We start from the raw sequence: 18,137 nt of genomic DNA on the forward strand, positions 1-18,137 counted from the left end.
GTGAGATTAAGATAAAAGGGACTTTACTGATTTAAGTAATTGCAGCAGCTCACAAATAAAGGTAGACTATTAATTACTATATACACCAAGGCATTAAGAACAAAGAATTGAGTCACGCGCGGGGAGGCGTGTGGCGTAGTGGGTTGTCCGTAGGTGTTCGGATCTGGGGGTCACAGGTTCAAACCCCACTGCAGTCAGCATGTCGTTGTGTCCCTGGGCAAGACACTTCACCCCAAATTGCTCCTGTGGGGATTGCCCACAGTATTGAGTATGTAAGTCGCTTTGGATAAAAGTGTCTAACAAGTAACATGTAATGTAAAAATAAGTTAGAGTGAACAAAGTGTAAAACCACGTCTGCTTAAATCCAAAATCACACTCATGTAGGGGACGCCTCACACATGGAGGGCCATGCGGAAGTCAGCATGTTTTCAATCCATCCAAACGCTACAGCGGCTGATTTAGATGATTAGTTCCCCCCCTCTGGATGACTGCAAACCAATTAGTGAAATCATCCTGTAGAGGGGTTATGGAACCATGGCCCAAAGGTTTCAATTGATTTTTTTTTAAACGTTTACACTGGTTTGATTTTCATCATACATTTTTTTGGGTGTTTTTCTGTTTCTCACTGCAAACACATGCAAGATCCCCATGGTTATTGATGACAGCTTCAGTGTCCTGTCGTCCTCCATGCATTAGTTGCTTGAATGGGCTTCCTGGGTTAAATATTGCTTTTTGATGAGTGTCCTGTGAGGCGTGACGGCTGGTCAGGGACCTGTTGGTGAAGTCCCTACAGGTCAGCAGGGGGTCAGGGGGCACGATCTGGACAGTCCCCCAGAGGGCTTTAAACAGGCTGGAGAGGCGCTGAGGTCAGGAGCCAAAGCAAAAGGTCAAGGGCCGCTAATTAAGTGGCTATTTCCTGCAATTCCCCATTGACCACTGGACTCGGGTACGGACAGGAAAACGCCTAAACAAGTTCATTTACAGGAAGTCAATAAAAGCTGGTTACAAGTTAAAGAGGAGTGACTGGAACAACAGATACAAGGTGATAAAGAACAGTGGGTTCCCTTTTAAGGAGCTTTTAAGATAAAGAACAGTAGGTTCACTTTTAAGGAGCTTTTAACGGAGGGAGAAAAAAAAAAGAAAACCCATATTTAAGTCATTGGTTGAGTCTGATTTAGAGAGAAAGGTTTTGAAAATCTAGAAAAAAATTATGCCACATAACATACCAACAACTTTAACTTGATTTACTCTCTTAAAAGCTCAGATGAAAATAGACATTGATGGATTAATTTTTGTTCAATAATCTTACATTAAAAACTTCAGAACGAGCAAGAGAGAGAAACATAGAGGCAGGACCTCAGAGCTTAAGATGAGAATCCTAACATTTTGGAGGGAAAGTCGGTAGAAGCTGTCTATGCCTTTCCAGCCCCTGAATGAGCCGTATATGATCTTTTAGCATAAGAATGGGGATGGGGCCTGTGAACTCCTCTGACACTGACCTTTCTCCCAGGATGTGAATAGTATCACTCAAGGGCTGCCCGGCAGCCTTTCAGTCAGACCTGAGCCTTGCCCTCGCCTAAAACTCCTAATCAGGCTGATTTAATGTATCCTACAAGTCCTTCCTCACCACCCACACCACTGCCGCTTCAGAGGAGTCGCTCTGCAGACATTTACTGCAGCACACAGTCCTCACAGCCCTGCCTCTGGGCCCCTGCACTCTGGGAAGTTAGAGGAGCTGGTTTCAGACAACAGGGGGCCCTTTCTCCGTGCAAAGAGTCTGGGTCTCTTTATAATCAATTGGTTCCTCCCCCACGGAGCTGATGCTTAATCCAAAATATGTTTGATTTCTGAAATAGTTTAAGAAAGGAAATATGTAAAGGAAAAAAAAAGAAAACAATTCTAGAAATCAAATAGGTTGCATTATCTGTCAGCTAAAATGTACTGCAACAACAATCCGACACGAGTTATATAAAGAAAGATGAAGACAAATTCAGTTCTGCATTGAGCTAATTGTAAACATTAATTTTGTATTTAATAAATTAATTTGCAGCATATTATGTAGCTTTTTAAGAAAAGACACCAATAAGGAGTCCTCAATAAGGAAAAGGAAGTGGGAAGGGCTAAAAGGAAAGCACCAACTGAACCTGAATAGTCTCCTTTCTTATCTCTAAAAGACAATTACCCCCAGTATTTTAAAAATAAAATATTATGTAAAAATCACAAGAGAGGGTCATATTCCTAAAATAATCATATAATGTTTTACTGACTCTGGTTTGGGGTTAAACCGACAAAGTGTATTTTATGTATATTATATAGTAATTCCAACAAACAGTTTGAGCTAATTTATAGATTTGCTACTTGAGCATTCTTTATATTTTTATGTTCCAGAAGGTTCAAAATAAAAAAAACGTATGTCTTTATTTAAGAAACAACATGTATTTCCTCTTTATTGCACGTATTTGTTTAAGATTCCAGCAGTCTATGGATTCCAGTAAGTTAATTTACACCTTTTTGTTTACGACTTACATCAGTGTTTACGGCCAAAGTGCCTCCGTTGATTGTTGCGTAACCCCGTGATACAGCCGGGAAACAGCAGCGGCTCGCGGCCTGTAATTGTAATACAGCTAATGGACGCTCCGGGTAATGAATGGAGCTCCTCTGAGAGCCAGCCTGCCGACCCGGTGACTCAGTCTGTATCAGGGCCGCATGGCACAAGACTGATGGTCTCGGGGTGTAAAGTGATTACACGAATAAAGAAACACATGTAAATATGATTTAAAAAACATTTTTTATCTTGACGGTTCGTCATAGAAAAATGTGTTGGCACATTATTGGGTTGTTAACGAATAATGCGAAAATTATTAGTTCTGCACTTTTTATGTAGCCAGTAACGGTTTATGTTGGACCAAACAGTGTGTGTGACTGTGTAAAACATATTCTTCCTCCACAAACAACCGAGCAATATAGTAATCGTTTGCAAATGACAGCCCCTTGATTTTCGCTGTAACCGTTTTGAGTAAATACAATATACAAGATCTGTTTTATTTAACGACATCTTCTGCAATGGTTTTCTTGAGGCGTTATAACGAAAATTAATTAAATCAGATGTAGCCTTGTTACGTGAAAACAAGCTTTCACAATCAAGACAATAATGTAGAGAATTTTACGTGAAGGACACAGGCAAGCATTTTATCTAAAATAGGCGAATACGAATAAAAAGGTTAAGCCTGATTTGTATCCTATGCAAGTAAAATACCCAATTAAAATCATGCAATTAGTTGTAGTATTGCGCAGCGTTTTGTGCTCTTGATATGAATTTCACCTATTGTTATTTAAAGTGGACTCAGAAAAACATGACATTCAAAATGTGTCACCTACACACCTGAATCCACCACAGTAGCCTTTTGAGAAGCCCTTATTTATTGATGGGTGAGAGAAGCAGGTTAAATCAGTGGATCCAGGTTGAGTTATTTTTTTTAATCAAAAATAGAGTTTGGTGCTGCACATGCAGGTTAAGAAATATGATGTGTCCAGTATAAAACTGGACTGGATATCCTTTGAAAGAGTGTGTGAACGAAGAGTGTGTGAGCGAGGAGACCTTGATAAGGTTTGTGTGTGTCTGATTTTTATTGTCCTTTTTGTCAACTTGCTTGCAAATCTCCACTTTCTGTCTGTATGTGGGGACAATATTCAATGAGAGAAAAAAGCTGGGAATGCTGGTCTTGTATTCTAGATTGGGGTTTGCATCCAGTCTGTCTAGCTAAATTTGCTTGTAAGATTATACAATTAATCATCCTCATCAGACTGTTTAACACATTTTTCATTAATTTCTTATGTTGATATATCTTATTTTATCTTTTAGTTGCACATTTTTACTTCTTATGTTTATATAATTTAGTTTTTCTTCTATTTAATTTCAACTGTCATTAAAGCAGATAATTAAATCATTTCTGATTTTGATAAAAATGTCCTTGAAGAAATTAAGTGATTTAAAAATGTACAACAGAGCAGAGGAAGAGTATTGGACTATTGGATTGGACTAATGGATTTCATTGTGCTACCCTTTGATGCACAATGGCAATAAAGATCCTTGCATCCTTAAAAGATGGGGGATCTCAATGAGACAATAAGGCAGTTTTTGCTTAGATAACAAAAACAGAAATGCTAGAATTCAGAGTCAAAAAGAAAAAAGATTTTATGGAAAGACAGATGGGAATAAAGAGAGTGACAGTACGTGAGAGAAAGAGAGATAAGACACAACCAGCTCTGTGCGCATGCTCACACGACGAGGCTCATCAGAGCTTCACACTGTGCGGCTTGGGCTTGGCATTTTTCAAAAAGCCACGTGAGGATGCAGCCGTTCTCCTCCCTCACAAATCTGTCATGACAAGCTGCTTAGCTGAGATGTGATTGGCTGAGGAGGATGTGAATCAGCAGTCAAAGGTGAAAGGTAAAATGTAACATGGCTGCTTGCAAATGGAAAGTAATGCATCTGGGAGCTGATTCATTATTATTAAACACAAAATATAGATGTGCATTTTGAAACATTGCTCAAATATGAACAAAATCATAATTTGGACTCTCAAACTCATATATTTTCATTGAATCCAAATGCATGAGGGACACGTTAAAGCATCAGCATCAGTTGTAAAAGCATTTAAAAAAATCTACCTATTTGTTGTCATGATCTTGATATATGGTCAATATTATAGCGGTCTCCCTGAGTTCCATCTCTGCAGGAATTCCAAGCCACATTCCAACAGGCTGATTTTAGGGTGATTTACCATTCAGCATTCATAAGGACACAGGGGACCTGAACCGTGTCTGATGTGTGGCTGCTGTGTTAGCCTTTGACCCCAGACTGTCTGGAGGGCCTCAGTGACAGAGAGTCAAGGTCAAGGCGAAGGGGGGTGGGGGGATGGGCGTGGGCAGCATCTGACGGGTGGAAGGGCTCCCTGTCTGGGAGAGCAGAACCCAGACAGTCCCAGCCGTCTATCTGAGGGGAGACGGTGTGGTGCGTGAACCCCTTTAGATCCCCTCGTCCTACTCTGTCTGTTCCCACTCACCTCCGTGGCCCTGGAGGGGGACTCGGGGAGTGCTGGTGTCTAGAGAGCGGCGGGGTGATGGTTCCCAGGCCGGGGAGACACAAGTCTGAATATCACTAATCCTTTTGAGGCAGATAAACATAAACCCACAGCCTTAATTTAGCCTTTTGATTTACAATGTGCTCTCTCTGTCTAACAAAAGCTATATCTTTGACTCTGACTGTAAAGCTGTTTGGACTATATTGTATACAATATGAGACAACATAAAGCGCGCTAGACTGACACTAACCATGTACATGCTCTGTGATTGTTTATGTCATGTGTTGTTGGAGTTTGTTCCTACATTTTGGTCCTTAAGTTTCTATATACTTAGTCAATTTAGTCTGTACTTCAAAAAGAAATATGGTACTTCATTTTTTAAAACATTTTTATTTAGACCACAAATGTAAGCATTCAGAGTGACACTGGTTTAGGATGTAGCATTGTGAACCTTTACAAAACATATAGGTGTCAAACCTCCTAGTTATTAACAACCCAATGGTGTGCCAACACATATTCTATGGCGAACCGTCAACACATATTTTATGTGTTTTTTTTCACATATACATGAATTTGTATAATTTTCACCAAATAGTCCTTTCCACTCTAAACTCCTCACATGGTTTCTTTTTAAAACATAGTTAGGAAGCCAAAACAGGTACAATTATCATATATTTCACACACAGAAAACAAAAGATCGGAGAAAAGTCTAGACAGGATGAGATACATTTGAAGCACATTAATCACATCACTACCCCGCAGATTTAACAAGACCCTTTGGAGGGGCCCTATTGCAATGTCGGGACTCGCTGAACTCTGGTTCAGTTAGGTTAAAACTAGCTCCAACACAGGCAGCCAAATTAAAATGCATTATAGTATATGATTAAGAATCTAACAATGTTACATCTAACATCAGTCATAAGGGCTATTTTAATGTGGAAGCACTTCTACTTATAGTTCATTGTGCTTGTAAAACTTTGAGTTTAAGATCACTCATATACTGGTTAAAGTCGCATCTACTGCTTCTTGCTAGTTCAAATGTTTTTCCGAAGGACATGATTGGCTTTCAAGCTATCTGTAATCCTGCTAGTAAATGAACGTATTGAACTCAGATTTCAAGGTAGGCACAGAGAAACTTTCCCCTTCAGAAGATCATTCTGCACAGTCAAGTTCAAACATCAAAATGAAAAGAATTGAGCCTAAAAAACATATTTTTGACTAGAGGAGGGCTTAACATATGGTTTCAAATGAACGATTTAGGCCTATCAGATTAGTTTTACATTATTGAAATGTGTTTTTACCACCAATGCCAGCCAGGTTCAAAACTGAATCATTTAAAGGCTGATGGAACATCCAGTTGAAGCAGGAGCAGCTCCCTCTACAGGTAATAAACGGTGCCACAGAAACCTAAAAAACATATATATGCCAATGCCAAATACCATAACCTGCCATAGATACACATTTATACACACACGGTCACAGATAAGGCCCCCCAGACCTCCCTGGTGATCCGCACTGGAGCGTGTAGCCACCTGTCAATCACCACATCTCAGCCGCCTTGAGAGAGACATTTCGTCTGGGACAACGGCAGCCCGTCCCTCCCCATACATTCTGCTTCCCCTAGCAACCATGGCCGGATGACTGAGAGGCTTTGTCCCCTCACAACGGGAGTCCACCATTGAACCCAGGAGCCCGTAGCAACCAGAATTAGAGGGTGCCAGAAAGGGGTCTTTTCTGTGAAACGGGGGTGAAAGCTCTGTTCTTGTCCCTTCGTCTGGGATTCATATCAGGGGCCTGAATGGCGTCCCCTCCTCCTTTTAAATGCTGGTGTAACGGAGCGTATGAAGGGGCTAGCGGTGAGCAGATAGGATCATGGTTAATCTGCTGTTCCTCTCCACTGTGGTCCGATAGGGACACTTAAGCAGGCTCTGTGGACAGTTAGTGGCGTGGGGAGGCCTGGGGATACCTGGGGAGGCCGGAGCTGGGAGGCCCGGCAGCAGGTTGAGAACAGAAGGGGAAAACACAAATGGGCAGTGGTGAAGGACTTTAATCAAGGTAATGTAGGCCTACCGAAGGGTTTACAGCAATATACAGGCTGCTCCAGTATTAGTAAAAGTCCTTCATTCAAATGTTACAGATGTTTCATCAGCAAATGTACTTGAAGTATCATAAGGTTGTGCAGAAAAATATCTTCTGTCACTGATGTGACATCTGTGCATTGGTGTGCATTTAGTTGATGTTGTTGGTCAGGGTTGGAGATTTGAACAATAAAGCGAAACACCTTTGGCATTTCTTTACAGCATTTAAGTCCAGTGGGTCCAAATGAAAGTGTTTAATCCTCTACAGTGGGTCCTGTGGTGGAAGAAGCATTCAGAGCATTTCACTACAGTAAAAGTAGGCTATCAATAGGCCTACCACATAATAAAATGATCAAAGTACTGCTTGAAAGTGCAACTTAGAAATGTACCTAAACAATACAATAAAATAACTCAATATTTAGAATGACCCTTTTACAGATTTTAGTTGAACAGTAACATTTAGGCAGGATTTTACGTTTTAGCTGATGAAGGTTAAGCTTTTTACAGCTTCATGCACTTCATGCACCTAAGTAACTATAGCTTAAAATATATGTGGTACAAAGGAAATTAAATCTAGATGATTAAAGTAATAGGAAAGAAAAAAATAATCAAAACCAATGTTTTGAACCATTGGAATCCTTGCTCATTTTGTTAAAACGTCTGACATTTGGACCTCTCTATGCCTAAAACAATTATTTAAATTACTCAATCTGAGAAGTTTAGAAGTGAAGTCACAATGGTAGAACTGCTAACAACTCAGAAAATGTGACAAAAGGGCCTGACGATACTTTCAATCACTGATGAGGACAGAACTGATGTGCGAAAAAAAAACAACGTAGTATTCGTTTTTGAAAAGTCCAGATCTAAATGGTCAGAGGGGTTTTAGAAGTCAGATGCACCTGCTAAGAAGCAACCTTTAGGGGACACTGAGGCTGCACAAAACGTGAGTAGATTAAGTATAGAGAAAGGAGTCAGGGCTTGAATAGTTTATGAGCAGTTCTATGGACTTGTGGTTTCTTTCAATGGGGGCTTTTACTGCTCTCTTTATGAGGGAGTGAACATGGATCCCTGAATACTTCTCTAACTGTTGTAGATCCTCGTAACTGTAAAGTGAATTCAGAGATTTTTACTGCAGAGTGACTGACACATATGTGCAAACTGTAAAACAAAAAGATGAATACCCTGGCAACATAATCACCATTAGACACATTACGTTCTTTTCTTAGAATAATGGCGAAAAGACAAAAAGCCAACTAGCCCAAGCCAGGTGCTCTGACACGACCTCCCACGTTGTACTCTGTACATTTCACATAAGCACGTATAGAAGATTAAAAACTAATCTCAACCTACAAACAACATCGCTGGCATGCAGGGAAAACATGCTTATCCTGGTATGTTCTTTATCATTAATGAGCGTCTGTGCGGCCCCCTGCATGGGAGTTATATTGTGCTGCTCCCATTCTAAGCTCTTGTCCTGCACCCTGTTTCCCACCCTCTCCTTCCCGCTGACCTGTCAATCAAAGATCATGATTGAGCCCGGATGGCAGGCAGTCAGTCATCAGCAATGAAAGTGAGGCCTCATTCTCTGTCTGTCCCTCCCCCTTTTCATGCCCCTTTGCCTCCTCAAGTTTTTCCATCTCACCTTCTCTGTGGCCTCTGGGTCTCTCCCTGCTGTCCCTGTACAGTTTGTGTTTTTTGTTGTGGGAGTCACATGTGTGGTCAGGGCCTGTCCAAAGGAGGGCAAACATCAAACATGGCTGCCAGGATGCCGTAAAGCTCCCTTAACGTACAAAGGGGAAGATCTGGCATCATATATAAATAAGTCTGATTTAGTTTTAACAGGCCTCTGCGTTTGCCCTGTAAGTGGTTGATGAATAAACATGAGTAGAGTTGGGGCGGGAACGGCATGGGGGTAGGATAAGAAGAGGCCCGGTTTGAGTGTGTGTGTATTTGGGGGGTATCGGGGGCAATGGGAGAGCCTTTCTTCCCAGCAGGGCTGCATCTCGTTTAATTGGAGCACTTGTGGCACCATTACCTCCTTTACTCAAACACGTTACTGATGACAAAAGAAAACAGCACTAAGCTTGCCTTTGTTAGCGAGGAGACGGGACGAGGCCATGGATTCCTCGCTGCTACTCATGTGTGGGAATCATCCACACTCCCGCCATGAGCTGCTGCCAGCCCTCCATCAGGGAAACACCGCAGCCAGGTGGACAGAGCATGTGGAAATTACATCACAAAAAGATGAGAAAAAACTGCACCGTAAACCGACGTCCAGTATTTAATGACATTATGACATCTATTTCTCTTCAAATCAATTACACATTTTTAGTAACAAGCGTTCATTGTCATTGTTTCCCCAGATATTATCTCCATCAATCAATTTTAAATGATGTATTCCAGTGTGTGCAGCCCTGCCAGTGACCTTGCCCTCTTGTTACTCTTTGATCCGAGGTCATGAGGATGAGGCTGGTCTGCAGTTTGTTATTGGGGACCACAGTGTCCCAACAGAGCAATAAGGGTGTGCCCTTTACCCTCAGTCGTACTCCACCAGAGAGGGGATGCTGAAGGGCTTTTTAAATGAGGGTAAACTTATTTCCTCCTCTATTAAGTGTTAAATATCGATTTTCTATTAACTATTTGGTCAAAGTGCATGTGAATGGATTCAATTATAAAAAAACATACATACTGTTCTAAATTAAAATACAATGGGTACAGCATACTGTATATATCATGCAAATGTTTGAATAAATGAACTCAAAATTACCATTAACAAACTTTTCACTTTTAAAATACCATGAGATTCTAGATGTAAATGTAAAAGAATAAGCTTTTGACAAAATCATTCATCGTTACGTAAATAAAAAGGCCTGCTTATACTTTGCTTTAATCCTCCAATTAACATTTTATAAGCCGCACATTAACATTTAATATATTGTTTCTTATAAACCATGTTATTATAAAAGCAGATATATTAATAAATACAAATGTAGTAAAACACAACTCCTAGAAGTATCTTTTCTTTGTCCTAAAACTACATTATAGGTTTTTATAGACTGGACAATTAAGTGTTTATATATTGCTTATAAATGTATCGTACGGTGGGTATTAAGTTAAGTGTTACCACACATCCTTTATGTCACAGCATAACTTCAAAACAAGTATAAAAGCTCTTTATTTTAAAATCAATAACACAACTCTCATTACATCCGATTGTAAAACTAAGACACATATTCAGGTTAAGTCGATATGCAATATAAAGTTAAGCAACCATGAAAATAAATATAAAGCTTACAAACAAACCTGACAGCTTGACGTGGAAATCCAGTTAAAAACTTAATTGAAGTTGGTCTGAAGCAATATTGTTGAAATCATGGTTTTAAATAACTCAAAAGCACTTAAAGAAACCAAAGTTTTAAAGGCCCACACTTCAACCTATTAAGAATCTGTCATTGTTGAAACAAGGCAAGTCACTAGTACCGGTATAACACCTCTCATATTTAATACCAAATCTGTGATTTCATTATAATTGATTTAACTGAGAATAAATATCTTGAAAAACAAAATCTTATGTCGTTTTTTCACTTTAAGCTAAACCATATTTTAAATAAGTGGAATAAAACAGGACGTGAGTAATAAAGATTAAGATCAGTCAGGATCAACACCTAAAGCTTTAGGTCTGCTGCATGTTGAAGTTTGTCTCGATTCTGTAAAAAAAGAACATCACATGATGAGTAACAAAAACCAATGAAACTTCAAACACAAGTTGTTGCTCACAGTGTGAGGACTCAAAATGTTTTCTTCTAAGGCCTGTAGATAATCCTGGACAGTTTACTAGGTAAATTACAATCAAGATTCAGCTATTTTTTAAATCTAGTATCTAATATCATTTTCACTTCCACAGTAAACATGACTTCAAGGTCACATTGGAGACTTGCAGTGATGTGCTGTGAAAAAACCCTATCAACAAAGAGCACAAATAAGCTTCCCTTCAATAAGCTTCAAAAAAAGAGCCCAGGGTCCACGTCAGCATTTTGTAATCCAGCCCCCATATTGAGTGACAGGGACACTGATACATATATAGATTTAATTAATTGCGTATTCACACTGTATTCAACACTGTGAATATATATTCCCAACAAAGGGAACGAATTATAATGTGTCACATGTATCCTCAGAAAATGTGGATCTGCTGCCACCAAGAGGACATTGAAGGCAACTCACTCCTCATCAAAAAAGGCACAACCTGCAGGGTGGTTTGTTGTGAGAATATCAAAACCCCATGACTCAGCAACCTGTCGTCAAAAGACCTTTAAGGACACTTACACGTCTTTATTCCGCATGTGGTTGTTGTACTGAAGGACTGGTTGGGTGCTTTCTTCATCCTGAGGAAGCTGTGAACAATTAAAAGTTTAACAACATGATTAAAGTGGAAGACTAATAACCCCAGGATCAAACAGGTAAAACGAAATGTATGATGCAGTGTGCACTTGCTCCTGGCATACAATGGGAAATGATGAACTGTTTCTTTGTAAATAGAGGTGGCAGAATGACTGCAGATCATTTACTAACACACACAACAAGTGGAAAAAAAGGGTAATGAACACAAATCAATCAAATGTTTCCAAACAAAAATAGCAAAGCAAAGAATGTCTATCCTGTAAAGCAGTGTATGTTTTGATATATTTTGATATATACCAGCTGGACTTGGTCCCAATCTGATTTTTTGTGGAATAATCTTCTTCCTTCACTGTGATTTGATATTGTTATTCCTATTCAAACAGCAAAAAAACAAAACTCTTTATGATTACATAAAAGTCTCTCACCTCCCAGTAGTGCTCATCATCAAAACAGCTGTCATCTGCAGGATCTCCCCAGATAGGTAATCTTAAAACACAACCTTAGAAGACACAAATAGAGTCAGTATCCCAACACACACAGTCCTTCATTCACTGCATGCAAACAGAGTAATGTCACAGTTATTCAATTACTGTATAATTTACAGGCTGAACTTAAGGGTGTTTGCTGTTTTCCCTTACCAACAAGGATGCCTCCGCCCACACCGAAACAGATAGCCACACAGAGGGCTGCTGCCTGGTAACCACCTTGCTTTGTGGGTGACATGTCACCCACAAAATCAAAGGTCTCTTTGAGCCTTTAAAACAAAAAAGGACACACATTACAACAAAAGCCCATAGTTGGGAATGATACTAAGTATTCCTTTGCTGGTTGATAATCTTTTATCCAGTTAGATGACCTCTCTGTTTGTAAGCCACTCACCCTTCAACGCCATAAACAGACTCTGTTGCAGCTGCGGCAGTAATGGCTCCCACAATGCCACCTATGACTCCTGGCATGGCATGCAGGTTATGGATTCCACATGTGTCCTGGATCTTCAGGTACTTCTCCATGAAAGGCTGGGATGGACACATCAGTTAGGTTTGGCTGTGATTACTTAAAAACAGGCCGGTCGGACTGATGGTCGACTTAAAAGCCGTAAAAGCAGCTAAGATAATGAGTGGCACATTTAGGAAAGCACACTCTGACAGAGAGTATATCAACTAAACAAAAACAAAACAAAAGTTGGGGAAATATTTTGGGGAAGTAAGTTTTGATACGTCTGTGGAGAGTCAAAGAGTTTTGTATTTTTGTTTAAATTTGTGCATTTCTCTAGCTAATTGCCTTCATTGTTTGTTGAGCATTTTCAAAAACGACACTGAGGCTTATCTCTCAATAGCTATACCCAATAAACCAGTTAAATAGCATACCGTGAGGTAGATATATCCCAGCGTGGAGATGATACCACAGCAGAATCCTACGATCAGAGACCCATAGGGCATCAACATGAACTCAGCTGCAGTTCCCACCGCAACACCTCCAGCAAGAGTGGAGTTCTGGATGTGAACCTAAAGTGAGGTCAAAGTGCACCGTTAGACGCAGATAAATAAATGGGGTATCAGTTTAAACCTGAGTATGCATCAAAGTACTTTCAAAATGTTGGCGTTCTACTTCAGCAGAGATCAAATATACACACCTCCCGGTACCATAATCACATTACTACAGGATAGCTTAACTCTAACTCTTAACTTAAAGGTCCCATGTCATGGCCATTTCTACTGATCATAATTCCATTGTTGAGCTATACTAGAATAGATTTATATTGTGCAATTTTCCAAACTCACATTGGTTTCTCATACAGCATCTCTGTATAGTATGTGTATTCACTCTCTGTCCTAAACGGCTTGTTGGAGCTCCTGCCCCCCCTCCCTGTGAGCCCACTGTGCTCTGATTGGTCAGCTCGCCCACTCTGTTCTGATGAGTCTACCACTGTTACAGCGGAACATCAGTGATTATGTGTTACAATGGCGTTAGCAACCAGAAAATGACACCAGTAAGGACAAGCAGATGAGAATCCTGCGTGGGGTCTGGGTGCCGTGTTGGCGGGACGTTGTGCGGCTCGCTGCTGCGAGGAGCGGACAGTGTGAGCTGGGTTCATTTCCTGCTTGACAGCGAGACATCGTGAATGGACGCGGGAAGGGGGGTGCTGAGGGGGCTGCAGCACCCCCATCTGCGAGGCTCCACTAGCACCCGCACCCCCAAACGCGGCGCACCTACAGTGTAAGCGCGCCACAGTTTCGCAGCTGCGAGGCTCCACTAGCACCCCCCCCCAGCGCATCACAGTTTCGCCGCTGAGAGAGTGTGTGTGTGTGAGGAGCTCCACGGACCAATGGGTCCATTTGGGTATGAGCACGTCACTAGGAAGAAAACAACGGAAAAAGAGAGATCTCCAACGAGGCGTTCTGGGGCAGCATAGACAGGTATTTTCTGTGTTAGAGTTTTACTCGCTACAGGGTGTACTTTGAGGGTTTGTGACTTTGCAGACCGTTTACATGCATAACAACCTTCATAACACACAAGGGGGCGGGTAATAACCGGAAAAGCATGACATGGGACCTGTGCTGATCATCACCATGTCTAGTTTCCCGTGCTTCTGGAAGAGGCTGGACATGGCCACAGTAGTGACCACGGTTGAGGCCAGAGCCAGGTAGGTGTTGATGGCTGCTCGGTGCTGCCCGTCCCCGTGGTCCGCGATGGCCGAGTTGAAGCTGGGCCAGAACATCCACAGGAAGAGGGTGCCTACACATAAAGCAGGGTTAATCTTAAAAAGACAGCAGATCCACAGGACATCCAAAATAATGGTAAGTATTGTGAAAAAAGAAAAGAACGAGTATGTAATTAAATATGCCCACCAATCATGGCAAAGACATCTGAGTGGTAGACGGAGCACTGCAGACGACTGCTCTGGTTCAGGTTTGGCCGATAGAGCATCCACGAGATGGAAAGACCATAATAAGCTCCAAAGGTGTGGATCACCATGGAGCCTCCTGCATCTTTGGCCTTCATAAAAGGTCAAATTAGAAATAATACGTGGGTGGAATAAGTTACATAGCATTAGCAGACAAGACAACTGTGAGTCACAGGATTCAGGCGTTTGCCCAGTTCCAGTGTAGCCATAATAAACATGTTACACGATCAGATGGTATCTCTTGCTGAATGACATCAAAACAAAAATAAATTACTTTTTTAACTTACATGTATGATATGTATAATAATATGTTCCTCCACAGCAAACAATGTGATCCCAAACAGAGTCATGACCATTAGCTGGACTGCACTGACTTTGCCGAGCACCGCCCCGTAGGCGATCAGGCAGCTCGCCACACAGAAGTCAGCATTTATCAGGCTGAGGAGGGGAAAGGACATTAAAAACAAGACCATTATGAGATCATTTGAAATCCGTTGTCATACGTCACAATAACTAGTAATAATCTATCTATCTATCTATATCTATCTATCTATCTATCTATCTATCTATCTATCTATCTATCTATCTATCTATCTATCTATCTATCTATCTATCTATCTATCTATCTATCTATCTATCTATCTATCTATCCTGATGTGGCCTGACATTAGACAGTATTTGCATTGGATATTGCTAGATTGTACAGATGTAACAACAGTAAACCAAATAAACAGTACATTTCAGCACTGAAGCAATCATAATCTTATCTATTTATCCAACTCTTTTCTTTCTTTCTATCATACAGGTAGGCGCCTATTATATCTGTTAATACATAGCGACTTGGCTGCCCTTCAATAGTATCATCTTCTAATAGCCTAAGTGTCTGTTTACATTACAGGTACAAGTCAGTCCACAAACACTGAAGCTGTGGGTGCACTGATATATCTGTATGGGATCCTGTCAATCAGACTGGTTGCTTTACCTCTGTGTTTTTTTCTTCTGAATAATAGAGCTGAATAATATTTGCTTAAGATGGTCACAGTATTTAATCAAAATAAAACAAAAGAAGAAGGAATGCTTTTGACTCATTGAGAATAAAACTGATTACCTTTCAACTCCAATTTTGATCTTTCCATCGGGGCCCAGGGAGCCGAACCAGCCTTGCATTAGCAGCGCCCATTGGAGGCCAAAGGCAGCAATGAGGAAGTTGAAACCCACTGCACCAAAGCTGTAGCGCTTAAGAAATGTCATCAGGAAGCCAAATCCAACAAAGATCATCACATGCACATCCTGAAAACCTGGGGCAAAGATAACAGAAGGGAGAGATAAACTATATGAAACATTTAGGTGTATGCAAGATGATACACAGATTAAATAATAAAAGGAAAGGGGAAAACATGAAATAAAATAAGCTAAATACAATACTTTGACGATAACTGACACTGAAATGACAGGAAATCTGGGATGTGCGACGTTTTCCAAAATAAATTCTGATGTGCTTCTGATATGATCTATTGTTCGAAATATAGACGTTTTTTGCAAAAGGTGTATCTTCTTTTGAGACAGTTTGTATATGCTATAACCAGTGGCTGGGGGATACCAGCAGGTATCGTTTACATCATAATACTGTAAGGGCCCGACACACCTCATACTACAATAGCTAGGTTCACACTGTACTATGAAACACTATATTTTGCATAGAAAACATTACCGTCCAAAACTTAGAAAGCATGGACGTGGATATATATACATTTTGAAACCCTAACAAACCAAATGCTTTAGACCTTTAAGATTGTCTTGTCTTGTCTTGTCTCCCCCCCCCCCCCCCCCCCCCTTGTTGTAATTAAAGGAAGGTTGCGTGACTTTAGGATGAGGTGTTAGGAGTCTATACTGACAATATACCGTGTTAGGACGTCGATTTATCATGACATCCAACACCATATCTGAGATGGCTCAATGACAGCCTGACACTGACACCGAGGGTGGTCAGGAGAGGAGAGAAATAAACAACACCCATTTCACACGAACATACACATCCAAATACATTTTCAAGGCTTAAAATAAATAAAAATACATATTTGTATACGCATTTATATGTGGCCAAATGAAACACATTTTGTATCTGTATAAAGTTGTAAGAGTTAGCTGAGGGGAGTCAACCATCCATGGAGATGTGCACCTGTGGGTGTCAGAGCCTTGTCAGCAATGTAGGAATATGCTGATGGGTCAACAGCTATATACAAAAAACATTACAAAGATAAAACAAATGTTCAACGTGGAGAAATGTGGATGCATAAGGTGTAGATATTAGTATACATTAAGATGTGTATTGTTTTAATGGTTGCTAGATTAATAGAAATACAAGTTACCAAGATATATAAAGAGAGTGAGAAGGAATCAAACATTTAAATGAAGACACTTACTTGGATATCTGAAGTAGAACTCATTCTCCATGTCACTCTTATTTGTTTTCTTTCTGTCATCTATCCAGTGCGGATCTGAATCATCATCGTAACGAATAAAAATCCCAAACAAGATGATCATGGCTGTTTCCCACACAATGCAAACTGCTGGGAGACTGATGCGAACATTAGTATTCTTTGGACGGTCACACAATTCCCTGAAGCTTTGAACACAGCCCATTGTTTAGGTAGGTTTTGAGCGTTGTTTTTTCTTCTTTTCTAAGTTATAAAAAAGTCCTTTGCAAAAGTTGCAGCCACTTAACGGCCCAGAGCATCTTTAGCACAAGTAAAGATAGGCAAGGTAGCTGTTTGCTTTAATATGAGGACACTCCCATAGTCACTCCCTCCACTTGGTATGCACTACACACTTCAGGTGGTGACACATCTTAAGTAAGGGATGCTTAATGCTTTTTAATAATAATACATAGATATTTATATACAGGAATAAAGTAGAATAGAATAGAATATCATTTACTCCTTTCCCTATAGCTTTTCTTATAGTAGAGTGTCGATCATCACACTTTGTGAGATATTGTAATATATATAAGTAAAGTACTTCTTCTACTAAGGACACAGAAGACATGCTCCACATCCTGATTGAACAAGAGAAGGATGGTGATGTTTAAGGACGTCTTCTCAACAGATTGTTTTGGTTATATCTTGTCTGGTAGGATAAAACACGTTTGTTATCCAGTCTGAGGGATTACATAGGTTTTATATTTTCTGGAAGCCCCTCTCTTAACACAAACACTCTTAGCATGTTAAGAGAGATTAACATTCCCTTTTTGTATACCATATTAAGCTTTTTTCTATAGTTAAAGGTCTCTAACGGACCTACACTTGTCCTTGTCTCACTAGTTGTTTCCTGTGCCTGTGAAGCATCAACTGTAAATAATGAGTAAACATGCTGGGCCCCATTAGAAAGATGCAGGACGTGTTGGACTCAGTCAACCATCACAGACACAGGGTTCAAGGATGACACAAGGGTCCGGTTTGTTTGAAACAAAGTCTAGTAGTTTATGCACTACAGACACTTATACATGTTTCTTTGACATTAAGCCTTTTCTTAAGTTTATGTGCTCAAAGAATTGACCAAATTTGACATTGTTTAAAATGAAGGAAGTATGGTATAATAACTACAACTGAAAGTAATAAAAAATGTGTGCTTTAGCTAATGAAAAAAATACACTGTCTTAAACGAGTTTAT

At 40.3% G+C, this 18,137-nt stretch overlaps 1 protein-coding gene across 1 annotated transcript; it reads right to left on the minus strand.

Moving 5' to 3' along the window:
• Nucleotides 1-10,317: 10,317 nt before the first annotated feature.
• On the minus strand, nucleotides 10,318-17,233 carry rhcgb (Rh family, C glycoprotein b). The gene is made up of 11 exons (XM_034141667.1): nucleotides 16,892-17,233; nucleotides 15,577-15,766; nucleotides 14,756-14,906; nucleotides 14,413-14,560; nucleotides 14,133-14,299; nucleotides 12,931-13,068; nucleotides 12,443-12,579; nucleotides 12,202-12,317; nucleotides 11,989-12,062; nucleotides 11,489-11,556; nucleotides 10,318-10,869 (listed from the first exon to the last, which is right to left on the minus strand). Exons 1-11 carry the CDS (start codon nucleotides 17,109-17,111, stop codon nucleotides 10,836-10,838), a joined length of 1,443 nt encoding a protein of 480 aa, XP_033997558.1. The 5' UTR covers nucleotides 17,112-17,233; the 3' UTR covers nucleotides 10,318-10,835.
• Between the last annotated feature and the right edge of the window lie 904 nt (nucleotides 17,234-18,137).

Source organism: Trematomus bernacchii, unplaced genomic scaffold (genome assembly GCF_902827165.1).
Source record: "Trematomus bernacchii unplaced genomic scaffold, fTreBer1.1, whole genome shotgun sequence".
In the NCBI taxonomy this organism is placed as follows: domain Eukaryota; kingdom Metazoa; phylum Chordata; class Actinopteri; order Perciformes; family Nototheniidae; genus Trematomus; species Trematomus bernacchii.